The sequence below is a fragment of the Protomyctophum bolini genome, assembly GCF_963924005.1.
Source record: "Protomyctophum bolini genome assembly, chromosome: 2".
NCBI classification, from domain to species: Eukaryota; Metazoa; Chordata; class Actinopteri; order Myctophiformes; family Myctophidae; genus Protomyctophum; species Protomyctophum bolini.
In genome coordinates, this window is record NC_137863.1 from 28,543,566 (window position 1) to 28,555,722 (window position 12,157).

Consider the following 12,157-nt stretch of genomic DNA (forward strand, 5'->3'; position numbering starts at 1 on the left):
CCATGCTTCTCTCTATACAAACACTCATAATGTCCACATGGACATCTTAGCTGTCAGGATGGGGTGGTTCACACAGGAGACCAGGTTCAGTGTTCTAGCAGCATCTACGGTCATCTCCATCTACATTAGAAAGAAAGAAAGACATCAGAAGCTGACCATATCACTCACAGTAATAGAAACATTTTAAAAGGATCTCTGGCTAATAAGACAAATATTCCTTAACATTATACTTGCCATCTATAACTAAAATTGTAAAATATAAACCAGTTAAATATTTTATTTCTTTCATATAATCTTTTACTACATAGGAACTGTTCCCGTCGCAGGTTTATGATGTCCATGTGTGGTCCAGCGCTATGGAATGCACTAGCTAATAAAAAGTACTTAAAATATTGCTTTGATGCTTATATCAATTAAGCTGTTTTTGTATTAGCAAACACACGGACAGGCCTCTTTCATACTAGAGTAGCCTAATTCATCCGCTTCATTTACAGACATCAGTAAAACGTGACGTGACGTCCGTATTTAGAATACAACAGCAGTGCTTATTTTCCAGATCCAAACTTAGCGTTGCACAAAGCTTGCTTAATAGCGACATCAATTCATTCCAATCCACATTAAATGTCGCGCTCTGCGCGTTCATTCATCCGTATGGTATCGCTCATTTCATTAGCTTCAATAGCGTGACACATCCATGGTTAGATCCTTCCAATCGATCCAATTTCAATACTTGTGTCCGTATCAGAGTAAAGATTTCAACTTGAATGTAGGGCCAATATGCCTTTCTTTCTTTTATCACCAGAGATATACGGTTTAACGTGCTCACACTTTGGGACTTGGGCGTCTTGTTGTTTACTCACTTGTAGTCGTTTGTCGATGGTGATTGATGATGACTGTCAAGTTTTTCGGGATTTTCTTCAGAAACCTTTTTGCCCAAACTTGAAAAACGGCTTAGCCGACAGGGGGAACTGTGGTCAACTCAAAAAGACAACTTCTTTCCTCTTTCGTTTGTTTTTACTTGAAATTGTGGTACAGGTAAGTACAGTTGTTGGTTAGGTATTAGGTATTTAGGCATTAGGTTGAAAACCTTAAACAGAGAAAAAGACAAAAAACAAATACAAGCTGTCATTAACTATGTAAGGTCATACTTAAACAAAAACAATAACTGAAATTCACTCATTTCACTCGAATAACCATAGTTACTAATGTAACCTACATGACTGAATCACTAGTCACTTGGGTAATCTAAATAAACAGGTTGTTTTAACTCATATTTCTTCCATAATTCAATTCAAGATCATCACATCAACTTAGCAAGCCTATATGCAACTTAAATCAAACTTATAGCTAATAATAGCAGTTAAATTTGGCCTAGCAGCACAAAAACATAAATAACTTTTATAATAAATTTAAGCAACAAAATAAACTTCAATGCAGTAACAATTAACGCACCAGTGGCATTCCCCTTGATGGCTTGAGGTTTCGGTCTTCCCAGCTCCAATGTTTGCAGTTCAGTTCATGAAAAGTTTGTTCTGCTTCTCTCCATGCTGTGTTCTCCACTGCTGCTGCTCTCATACTGGACAAACACTTCCTGTTTTCAGTGCCTCGCCCCAATCAGTGATTGTCACCAGGTGCTGACTACTCATGATCAGTGATTGGGGCTGCGGGGAGCCCCCATGAGGATCATCAGAACTCGTCGGCTCTGACTGTCACCATATGTTGACTTCCAGGCAACATATGGTGGATATGCCTGAAATGAGAGCTCACAGGCAGATAGAGAAATTCAGGTATACGACCTACATACAAGTTTGCTAATTGTGTTCATATAATCATAAAATGGTGAGTGTAATTTATATTTATAATAATAAATTATTCAACATTTTCACCTATAATGACGTTCCAAAAACGGATGCATGTAGATCAGCTTTTTGATATATGCCCAAATTAGACATGCCAGGGCTTTATGGCCTTGGGGTAGCCTTGGGGTAGCCCAAACATTTAGACTCTCGTAGATGTTATGTTTGGGCTAGCCTTGGGGTACCGTGGAGGTCCCTTGCGTTGGGGTAGCCTCTGGCTTTGACCATGCCCATGTGAGTGAATCCACGCTGCTATGTGTATTGTGTATGGCCAAAGCCAGGCTAGGCCATAGCCATTGGCCATAGAGGGATAGGTCTTGAGTCCTGCTGACCGTCATGCGGTAAATGTTTCCTTTCCGGTAGGAAGGCCCGCTACGGCGCTGGCCACTCTATGCTCTCTACGAGTCCTATGACGTCAGGGGGAGTGGCCGAACAAAGGACAGAAGAGAAGAATCGACAATGGGAGGTTTGTAGCTCACTCGCAAGTCGCAACTCGTTATAATCTGCTTATTTTACCAATTACCATATATCTGGTTTCTTTTAGACGAATTCGTATTATTGTTGTCATTCGGTTTCAACTCTTGAACACGAAAACGACTAATAACACATTGTGCAAATATACATTCATGAATCATACGTCTTGAGGTTACAGTGTCAAAAGTTTCTAACACCACCCCACGAGAAGTGTTTGGATGATGCCCTTGTTGACAGTTCAAATTCAAGGAGTGGAAAGAAACGCACAAGCAATGTATCGTTCTCTACATTGCAAGTGTAGTATCACCGTGTTTATAACTCAAATTCATAACGTAGTTATTATCACGAGAGAGCTGAAAACGGATGTTTTTTTTGTTTTTTCTTCCAACATGTCATGTTGTTCACTACGGAACCATTTCATCCACTAAGCATGCCCTGTAGTATCACAATCCTTTCTGAATATGTGCTTGGCTGTTCATGGACATTTTGTGAACGAAAATCAAGACCTAGCCTTGGATCAAGACTACCATAGATGTAGTTTATATTATCTTGTCTGAGTTTTACTTTCGTATGTTATGCAAATATAAAAATCGATACATCTATGGTAGTCTTGATCCAAGGCTAATAATGTGGACCTTTTCCTTTTTGACAGACAGCTTCCGTGACCAGCTGCTTGAGGACAACAGGTTCCTCAAAGCTGACCGCAGACTGGATACAGATATAGTGGACAAACTCATCCTGCAGCTGAATAGGATCTACCCTCAGATCCTAACAGACAAGGAGGCCACCAAAGTAAGTATGATCCTGAATATCAAACAGCTTATTCAGTGTCTCTATTGTTTTGCACCAAAGAGAAATACCGGTAGGCTATAGGCACAGCTCTTGAGCATCAGCATAAAGTCAGACTCGATAAAATACATCTATAGATAGTCTTGATCCAAGGCTGTGTTTATCCCATTTCTCAAGTTCTTGATTGGCAACTTTATGGCAAGTGGGCATAGAGTGCTAATGTAGAGACAAGCATTTGTATAAACACATCTCATCTTAAAAATAATAATTATTGAGAAAAATGCAACATTTTGTGTTACAAAATTGCTGTGTGAACCGGTCTGGAACGGATGATATCGCTATGTCATGTTGTAGTATTGTTTTGTAGTCATCAGGCAGGAACAATCATCCAGAACTTATTTTTCCCTCAAACCGGAAGAATAACAATACAAGCTCTCGTAGCCTGCAGCTTTTATTGAGAAAAATTGGTTTGAGGGGAAAGGAAGTTCCGGATTCCTTATTTCAAGGGACTGTTGAAAACCCTATTTGTGTGGTTGTCCAGTTCAGGGACTTGGATGTGGCCACCAGTCTTCGGCTAGCAGAGCTCCTGACACACCTGCAGGGAAAAGGTGATGAAGCATGTCGAGAGTTCTACAGGGCACTTCATCTGCACGTGGAAGATGTGTACTTCAGCCTGCCCACACGCCTCCGTCTCAGAGGTTAGCCTCTACAACTCTGTCCTCTATAGTCTATACCCATTATTTTTCTCTTAACCAATTAACCCACTAAAGAAGTAGTTCACCTAAAAAAGACTTATCTTCTATCAATTCCATACCCCATGAAGTTTTCTTTTTGTACAATAAACTCTTGGCCTGTCTTTGCTTCAGATGCATCAACTCCATTGACACATCCAAGTCTCTACCAGCAGAGATATGTCCTGAATGACAGAGGTAAGAGGAGTGGGGAGCCACTGTTGATGCAAAGTTGTGAGTAATACACATAGCAAAGTCCGGAATGTTATGTCCTTTATTTATTTACTTTACAGTGTAGCCTACCTACATCCTACAGAAGCTATGCTTAAGAAATCAGACCCTTAACATTTTGAAAACAAATCTGAGATCTATGAATATGATTGGGCAGATAATCCCAAAAGGCATGATAAAATAGAAGTGAAAAGGGAAGTAATTTGCATTGCTCACAAGATAATATTCATTATTCATTCATTATATAGATATTCCACTGTTACGTTCTTAGCTTACGCATGTTTCATGATAAATTATTTTTATGTGATGTATTCCCATGCTTTTTGTTCTTGCTTAATGTAAATCGCTCTGGATTAAGAGTGTCTGCTAAATGCCTAAATTGTAAATTGTAATATAGTTAGATAAAATCTGGTTTTGAAACAATTTAATGTAAAAACATATATACCCCCCTCCGCCATTTTATATAAGCTGTTGGAGTCATAATATATATTCAAGTATCCGTTATGAACATAAAAAAACATAAACATAACATAAAGCACATGACACTGCCATGCTCATCTTTCTTTTTCCAGATCCTCTTTTCTTTTTGAGCTGTTTCAGTGTTGCTGTAGGAATGGCAATATTGTATTACTACAGTGGTAAGTCCTCTTTCTATCTTTCTTTCTTTCTTGCCATGCCATGTTAGTGTCGAAATCAGATATAGTCATTGGTAATTATAAACATTGTTCCAATTAATGCTGTTCATTCCCTGTTTCCCCCCTGTAGAATCTAAACTCACAGGTGGCTACAGAGCTCTTGGCATGGCAGCTCTGGGTCTGGGCAAAAAAGCTCAGGAGGTTCTCATATGGTACACAGAAAAAACCCTAAAAAATCAGTGAGTGTGTCGATCATCACAGCTACTGCAGTAATATCCTCTGAATGGTACCAAGACCAGGCCAACACATGAATTCAGGGGTTGAATCATGCATCTGTACATAATTGTTTATATATCGTTAATGCTTTGTTAATCTGAAAGGGAACAAGAAAATGCACTTTCAGATTTCCATTTTTCACCATTTTCATTTGATATTTCAGGTCTAGAATCTAGATACTGTTGAAGTTACAGTTACACATATAATAAGTAATATTATGTTACATATGGGTTAACTAGTCTTGCATAGCCAGATGACCATGTAGATGACGGTCTACGCCTATGTCTAGGGACATCTAAATTAAATTAGGCCCACGCTAGCCTGACACTGAATTTTCATTTCGTTTCACTTATTTTTTTAATGGTAGCGATTCAGGGCTGGAGCCAGGCTAGGCCCACCCACCTCCAATACGAATGAATGCCTCTAACATCTTTGCATTAGTTTCTGTGAAGTAATTTCCAAAATATTTCCACACAGTTTTAACCAATTCAATGAATTTAGATGTCACCTGTCATATCAGATAATAAGATTCAGTAGGTGGAGATCTCTGATCATCTGGTTATGCGAGACTATGGGTCAACAGTTTTTTCTTTTTCCAATTCCAAAGTGCATCAAATAAAGCAGCATTCCAATCACCATTTGAAAAGAAAACCGTGATTTTATACGTAATAAACACACACACACACACACACACACACACACACACAAAACATATTTACTACACTTTGAAAACACATTTTAAAACAACCTATAACAAGCATACCACCTATATCAAAAATGAAAGTTGAGATCCTGTGTGTTTACTGATCGGTTTTGGTAGAACACGAGTGCCCTCTCCTGGTCATCAAGAGTATCTACATATCACTTATTTACATCGTTTTCTCGGCGATTGGTTTTGTTTGGTGCTTTATCTGTATAACACTCTGGACTTTTGACAAACCAATTCGACCACCGGTACATTACTGCAGGCCAGGGACTTGATCGGCGCATACGATTGGTCCAACCGAATCAAATATGCAGGCGTCGCGCAGTGCATTGTGGGTGAGGTGCGGACGAATACAAAAGTAAATATACCGTAGATTACATTAAAAGGACAATAATTATGGTCAATGCTTTTGCTAAGATAACCAATGTAACAGGTAATATGATTAATGCTCGCGTCTTGAATTGTAATTAAATCGTAATGGGATCCATAAATGATAGTGTCTTGGAGAATAGGACCTAAGTAGTTGGGTCGGAAGCGCAAAATCTGTGTTGTATGAAAGGAGAGAAAGGTAAAAAATTACCTGTGTTGTTTATGATCCAGACCACTGGTGAGTTGTGACAGTTTTATGTGATGTAGTAAAATTATCCCATCTACAGGTCGTAATTTGCCCCAATATATAAAGAGAGGCCATGGTTAATGTTGTATTCACAACAAAACGTAGGCCCTACGTTATTTCACAATGACATTTTAAAATCAATAAAATAGGAAAAGGTGAAAATCTGACATTGACTCCTGCTACTGTCTGTACATCATTCTGTCTGATAGGCAGCAAATGGGATATTGTTTGTTCTAAATAAATATTCATAAGGGATTAACAATATGATAGCTGGGATATGATTTATAAATATTTGGTGCATCATTATATACACTGTGTTAGTGAGTCTGTATAAACATCACATTCTGTGTAGTGTATTTAAGATTGCCTTAGAACACAAGTGCCATGTGATAAAGGACAACCAAAACAATATTCTTATATATTGTGTTTTGTCGTTTTATTTACAAACTTCATTCGTCAAAAAATGGGAATTTACAGTGCAAACGATTATACAGATTATAAAATTGGGCAAATAAATTGGTCCTTTAAAATTATACAAATGTTTTCAAAGTAAACTGTATACTGGTTTACACGCCCAGTAACCCTAACCCCCCCCCCCCACACACACACACACACACACACACACACACACACAGATAATTAACTTTTTGTTGTTGTTGTTGTTGTTGTTGTATAGAACAAAACCAAAGCATGCATACATAACTGAGGTTTGAGAACTGTAAACAGTAAAAGCTTTGACCACTAGAGTGTGGCATTGTTTAAAATAAAGCTGCTTTCTTGGGTAACAAGGCCTCATCTAAGGCAGTAAGATTCCTAATATAACACTGAAGGCCTTGAGCCATAGCCTATGTAGACAAACATACTATACTACACATACACACTCTGGTCCAAACTCCAAAGTACAAACCTCACTGAAAGGTGAGTTCTAATAGTCAAGTGCTTTTGGAATCAGCTGTGAAGATTTACAAAATAATCCAAAAAGTATATTTACAAGGTTCAGAGCCACCCAAACTGGAACTGAGAGTAGAGTTTTCAAGGCATTCATCAAGATGGTAGGCTAATTTAATGCTTATGATATGTAGATAATGAAAGGCCTGAAATAAATTGCATTGTTTTACTGAGTATGATAAGAGGTAATCAAATTGATCTTATAAAAACAAAGCTTGCACAACCACTGAAAATCAGACAATTCAATAATAAAACTCTGCACACTCTGGCTTAAAGGGCTCCCAGTCAAACTTTATTTGATTAATGTTTTGACCAAAACGTCTTCTTCAGAATGTGAAGCTTTGGGACTGGTAGACCTTTAATCTACTTTTATTGTAAGAATAAAATGTATCTTTACATAACATTACATAAAAACGGACCAATAGAATGTCTGTATGCAGTGGTGTGGTATCAGGAGAACTGTTTATACAGTATACACACATTTTGCAAAGAAAAAAAAAGAGAGGAGCACATATGTTTGGCAGATGAGTAAATTACAAACAAAGTGCTCATTGATCAGGGTTTCAAAAACATGAAAGAATAAATAAAAGCATAAATAAAAATGCTTTATTTGTGACTACTGTCACCCTGATACTGGCCAGTGTGCCTGGGGCTTTTTAATCCTTGCTATGCAGCATAGCACAAATAAAGGCTCAAATAAAGGTTAGGATAACCATAGGTATGTAGGCTATATGATATAGACTATATATCATGACTGAAGAAAAGTATTGTGTATTTGTGTAGAGGTAGTGATATTATGTGCTCATCTGCTCGAGGAATGTTGTGACCTACTCTTTGCAATAGTAACTTAGGTTTGTCTCCAAAAGTACAAAGAGCAGCAACAAGACATACTTAGATTTGAGAAAAAAAAACTTTAACAAAAACTTTTATCCTAACATGACTAGTTGATATGACAATGACAATGATGATGATGATGATGTACTTTAGTAATAGCCAAAGGGTAATTAGTATTGTCACCAGTTCAGAAACACAGAAATATATTAAAATGTCCGACAAAACATCTTTGTTAAAATAAAATAAAATAAAATGAAAAGTATATTATTATCATCATCATCATAGGCTACTCCTGTTTCAAAGCAGCAGTTAACATTGCTTTGTAGTGTTTCTTGTTGCTTCAAAAGAAACATACCGGTATTTCCAAACATGCTGACCGTTCTGGACAAAAGCAAAGCCAAATCACGCTAAGAAGAGATGAAAAAAGAATGTGCTGCTCTCAGCCCAAATCATTACAACATAGAATGATGTTAAACAAAGTGTAACAGGACCCGTAATATACAAATTGTGTGTGTGTGTGTGTGTGTGTGTGTGTGTGTGTGTGTGTGTGTGTGTGTGTGTGTGTGTGTGTGTGTGTGTGTGTGTGTGTGTGTGTTGCTTTGGAGAGAAAAATGCAAATTAATAGTTTTCTTGACTTTTACACAGTAGTCCCAATATTGCAGCAAATAAGTATTTAAACTGTTTCAAATCTTCATATATATTTTTGACAACACTAACTTATTGCTGTATACGCAGTACCCACTGAAAACAGAGTGGGTGGGCACACAACTGTATATAACTGTATACCCTCCACTACACCACTGCCCTTTAGCAAAAATAAGTCGGCTAGTATATTAAACCATGAAAGGGTTGAAATAGGCACATCAAAATCATCATTTCATCCTTTAGTTAACCAAGAATGTCACAGCTGGAGACTTGAGCGAGCAAAAATACACGAAATAACATTATATTATTTCAAGACACAAAAGTTGTCAAAAAAATGGTGCTTGGAATGTATGAATGAAGATTAATTGTCCATATACAACAATGGCCTATACACTGATCCCCACCTGTTTAAAATGAATCATAAGACAGAGGGGTCATTGAGGAACAGTCGGTCATGAGTTGGAATGAGGTCGCTGTGTGCCAAAGGCTGTGATGAAGACGTTGACGACGACTATGATGAAAACAAATGCTGTGGTGACGTTCTCCATGTTATTAAGCTTGTAGTGCATGCTCTCATCAATCAAGTTCCACTTCACTTTGGGAAAAAAGACAAATGGAAAGCCATAGTCAAATTCAGCTTAGTCACAATATGGCCCTCAATGTCTAGAAATGAGCCAGAAGAGGGCGATACAACAGAGTTTACCAAAGCAGAATGTCTTGCCAGATTTTTCCCTACATACTGTAAATCCTCACCCCCCACTTTTTGTTTGTTTACCTTTGGTTTCTAGTCTTTAACCATTTTAACTAGTTTATTTTTCGAATACAATTGTTTTTATTTTTCTGTCCTGTAAGCGACTTTGAAAAAGCGTTATATAAATTGTATGTATTATTATTATTATTATATTATTATTATCATGAGATATTAGACTAATCATTCCTCCATTTCTGATGCTGACATAAATGAACAGCATTTGTTGGCATGTATTGCCCTAAAGTGAATATCTGTCATGGTAATTCAATTACATTATATGCCTCACTGGTCCAGAGAAGAAAGATGTGAGAACCAGGTAGAGATGGACAGGTTTTGCATGTTTCATGCACCACCAGCTGACATAAATATAGTATGTCAACAACATGAAATCAGACTGTAATTACAACCTGTTCCTCTTTGCAGATGCCACAACTCAGCATGACAAACTAGAGGTTTAGTATTTTAAATGTATACTTTTGTTGCTTGGCAAAACAGACTTGATACTCTTTAATTAGAAACTAAAGAGGTCTCCTGGGTTCACAGTGGTAGTGATCCTGAAGTTACAGCCATTGGAAGAATTTACTTACTTATACTGCATATTAGACAATAATCTTTCTGGCAAGAGTATGGCACTAAACAGAAGAGCTGGCAGTGGCAATGTCCAAAGCCGTTTTGATTATGCCTGCACATCCTGGTACAATAGCATCCCTAAAATATTTTTTTAATAAACTGATTATGAACCATTGACCACCATCCTGACTAAGAATCAACCTGGGGACCACTGTTGTGTTGGGAGGGGGTACATGGGCGTGGTGTGGGGGAAAAGCTTGAAATTAAATAATAACTGTCAAGGTCTTAATTTAATTTGTTAATTTGAGGTGAATTAAAGCAAGCCCTTAACAGTCATTATTTAACTGACATATTCTAGTGGTCCAGATCTCAAAACAGATTGAGCACCACTGATCTATTTCCCACGGTTACCCGTATTCCGTTCTCTTAACCTTCTATATTAAACCCACCATCCTCACCAGTTTGTTTTGGGAAGTCTGGAGCCTTGTTTTCAGGGCCTTTGAGGTGATGTACTGCTGTAGTACCAATTAATGAAGGCCTATGACTTTTTAACATTAAATGAGGGAAAGACTGAGGTACTGGTCTTTGATCATGCCCCAAGCTATCCCACCGCTGACCTTGGCCTACTCAGTGCCAACACTCGCCCTACACACTTCCACTTGGTTTGAGAATAGATATAAAAATAATAGAGATGGCACTGGATTGGAGGGGATTCAGGGGAATCCTGGTGCCGTCTCTATTATTTACACATCTATACTCAAACCGAGTGGAAGTGTGTAGGGCGAGTGGCGAGGAGCTAGTTTCAAAAAGGGCTATTTCTGTGACACTGTCACACACACACACACACACACACACACACACACACACACACACACACACACACTTTGCTTGTTCTTTTGTACATTCATAATTTTACACATCTTGTATAGCCATCTAGTGGTCACTCACTGCACTTGTCATCTTATATTTGAGTCTACTGTCTACTCAGGTGTTTTGCAAATTGCAATCACAATGAAAGGGGCACATGTTTGTTGGGGGTTAGGTTACACCCTGAAGAAGGCTGTGCGCGGGAGTAGCCTATCCCCTTCCCCTTGTTTTTCATATTTCGAATATGAAATAACTACTCAATAAAGCTTTTAAAATAAAGCTTTTAAAACTTTGCGAGAGTGCCTTGTATTTTTTCTCTATGGTTTAATAGCCTAGTGTTATTTTGCAATATCTTGTTTTGTAAGTATCAATCAATCATCATCATCATCATCATCTTGAAATTCAGTTTCAGCGTACAAGTGCATAATGCAATTTGCATTACCGACACACTCTTCCGCCGCGTCACGCTATGGGCGGACAAAGCAGGTGGTAATTATCCCATGACAACCCAGGATACTGAGGATAGTGGGTACCGCCTGAAAACGTGCACACTTATTGGATACGTGTCGTTGCTATGGGCGTGGCTGTATTGTCACTGAGCGCTGAAACGATCCTCCTGCTCTGTCAGTCTCGGTTTATATTATGAATAAGTGACATTTGATTTGAGGAAGACAACATTGGAGAGATGCCCTGTGCAGGCTGTGCTGCTCAGCCTCATCCAGAGTCCACACTGAAGTCTCTGTGCCGCAGTGAGCACAATAATCTGATAAGCTTCAATTGCAGCAGGACAACGCTCAACTGAGTAGAGGCAGACAGGCTGAAGCTATAGTTAAAAGAACGATGCAGGAATATGGAGGTCACACATCTCAGAGTTGATTCTCTTTTCTTTTTTTACATTCACCAGAGACTGGATGGAATAATGCTTACATCGGATGGCAGCTGCGCATTTGGCAGTCCCGTGATCAACGTTATGAGGGATTAGTAAACATCCTGGTTGCAGATTGGTCTTCGAAACGCATCACATTCTCATGGAACCTACTAGTAAACAGTGTGTCATATAGGCGTATAGGTTAAAGTGGCAATGACATCGATTCGAGACCATCTTGAATAGTACCGCGCTGCGCGCTGCAGCCAAGTGGATTGACGCGTAACAGGGATCAAGGAACGACCCATGTGCCCGTCTAAAAGGTGTTACGTTTTGTAATTTGAGATGTCCTTAACATAATAA

General features: G+C 38.4%; 1 protein-coding gene across 1 annotated transcript; it reads left to right on the forward strand.

Annotated features, from left to right (window-relative positions):
* The first annotated feature begins 2,289 nt into the window (after positions 1-2,289).
* card19 (caspase recruitment domain family, member 19) lies at positions 2,290-6,733 on the forward strand. Its single transcript, XM_080775540.1, has 6 exons — positions 2,290-2,322; positions 2,983-3,122; positions 3,661-3,817; positions 3,986-4,048; positions 4,654-4,719; positions 4,847-6,733. Exons 1-6 carry the CDS (start codon positions 2,316-2,318, stop codon positions 4,957-4,959), a joined length of 546 nt encoding a protein of 181 aa, XP_080631666.1. The 5' UTR covers positions 2,290-2,315; the 3' UTR covers positions 4,960-6,733.
* Positions 6,734-12,157: the final 5,424 nt, after the last annotated feature.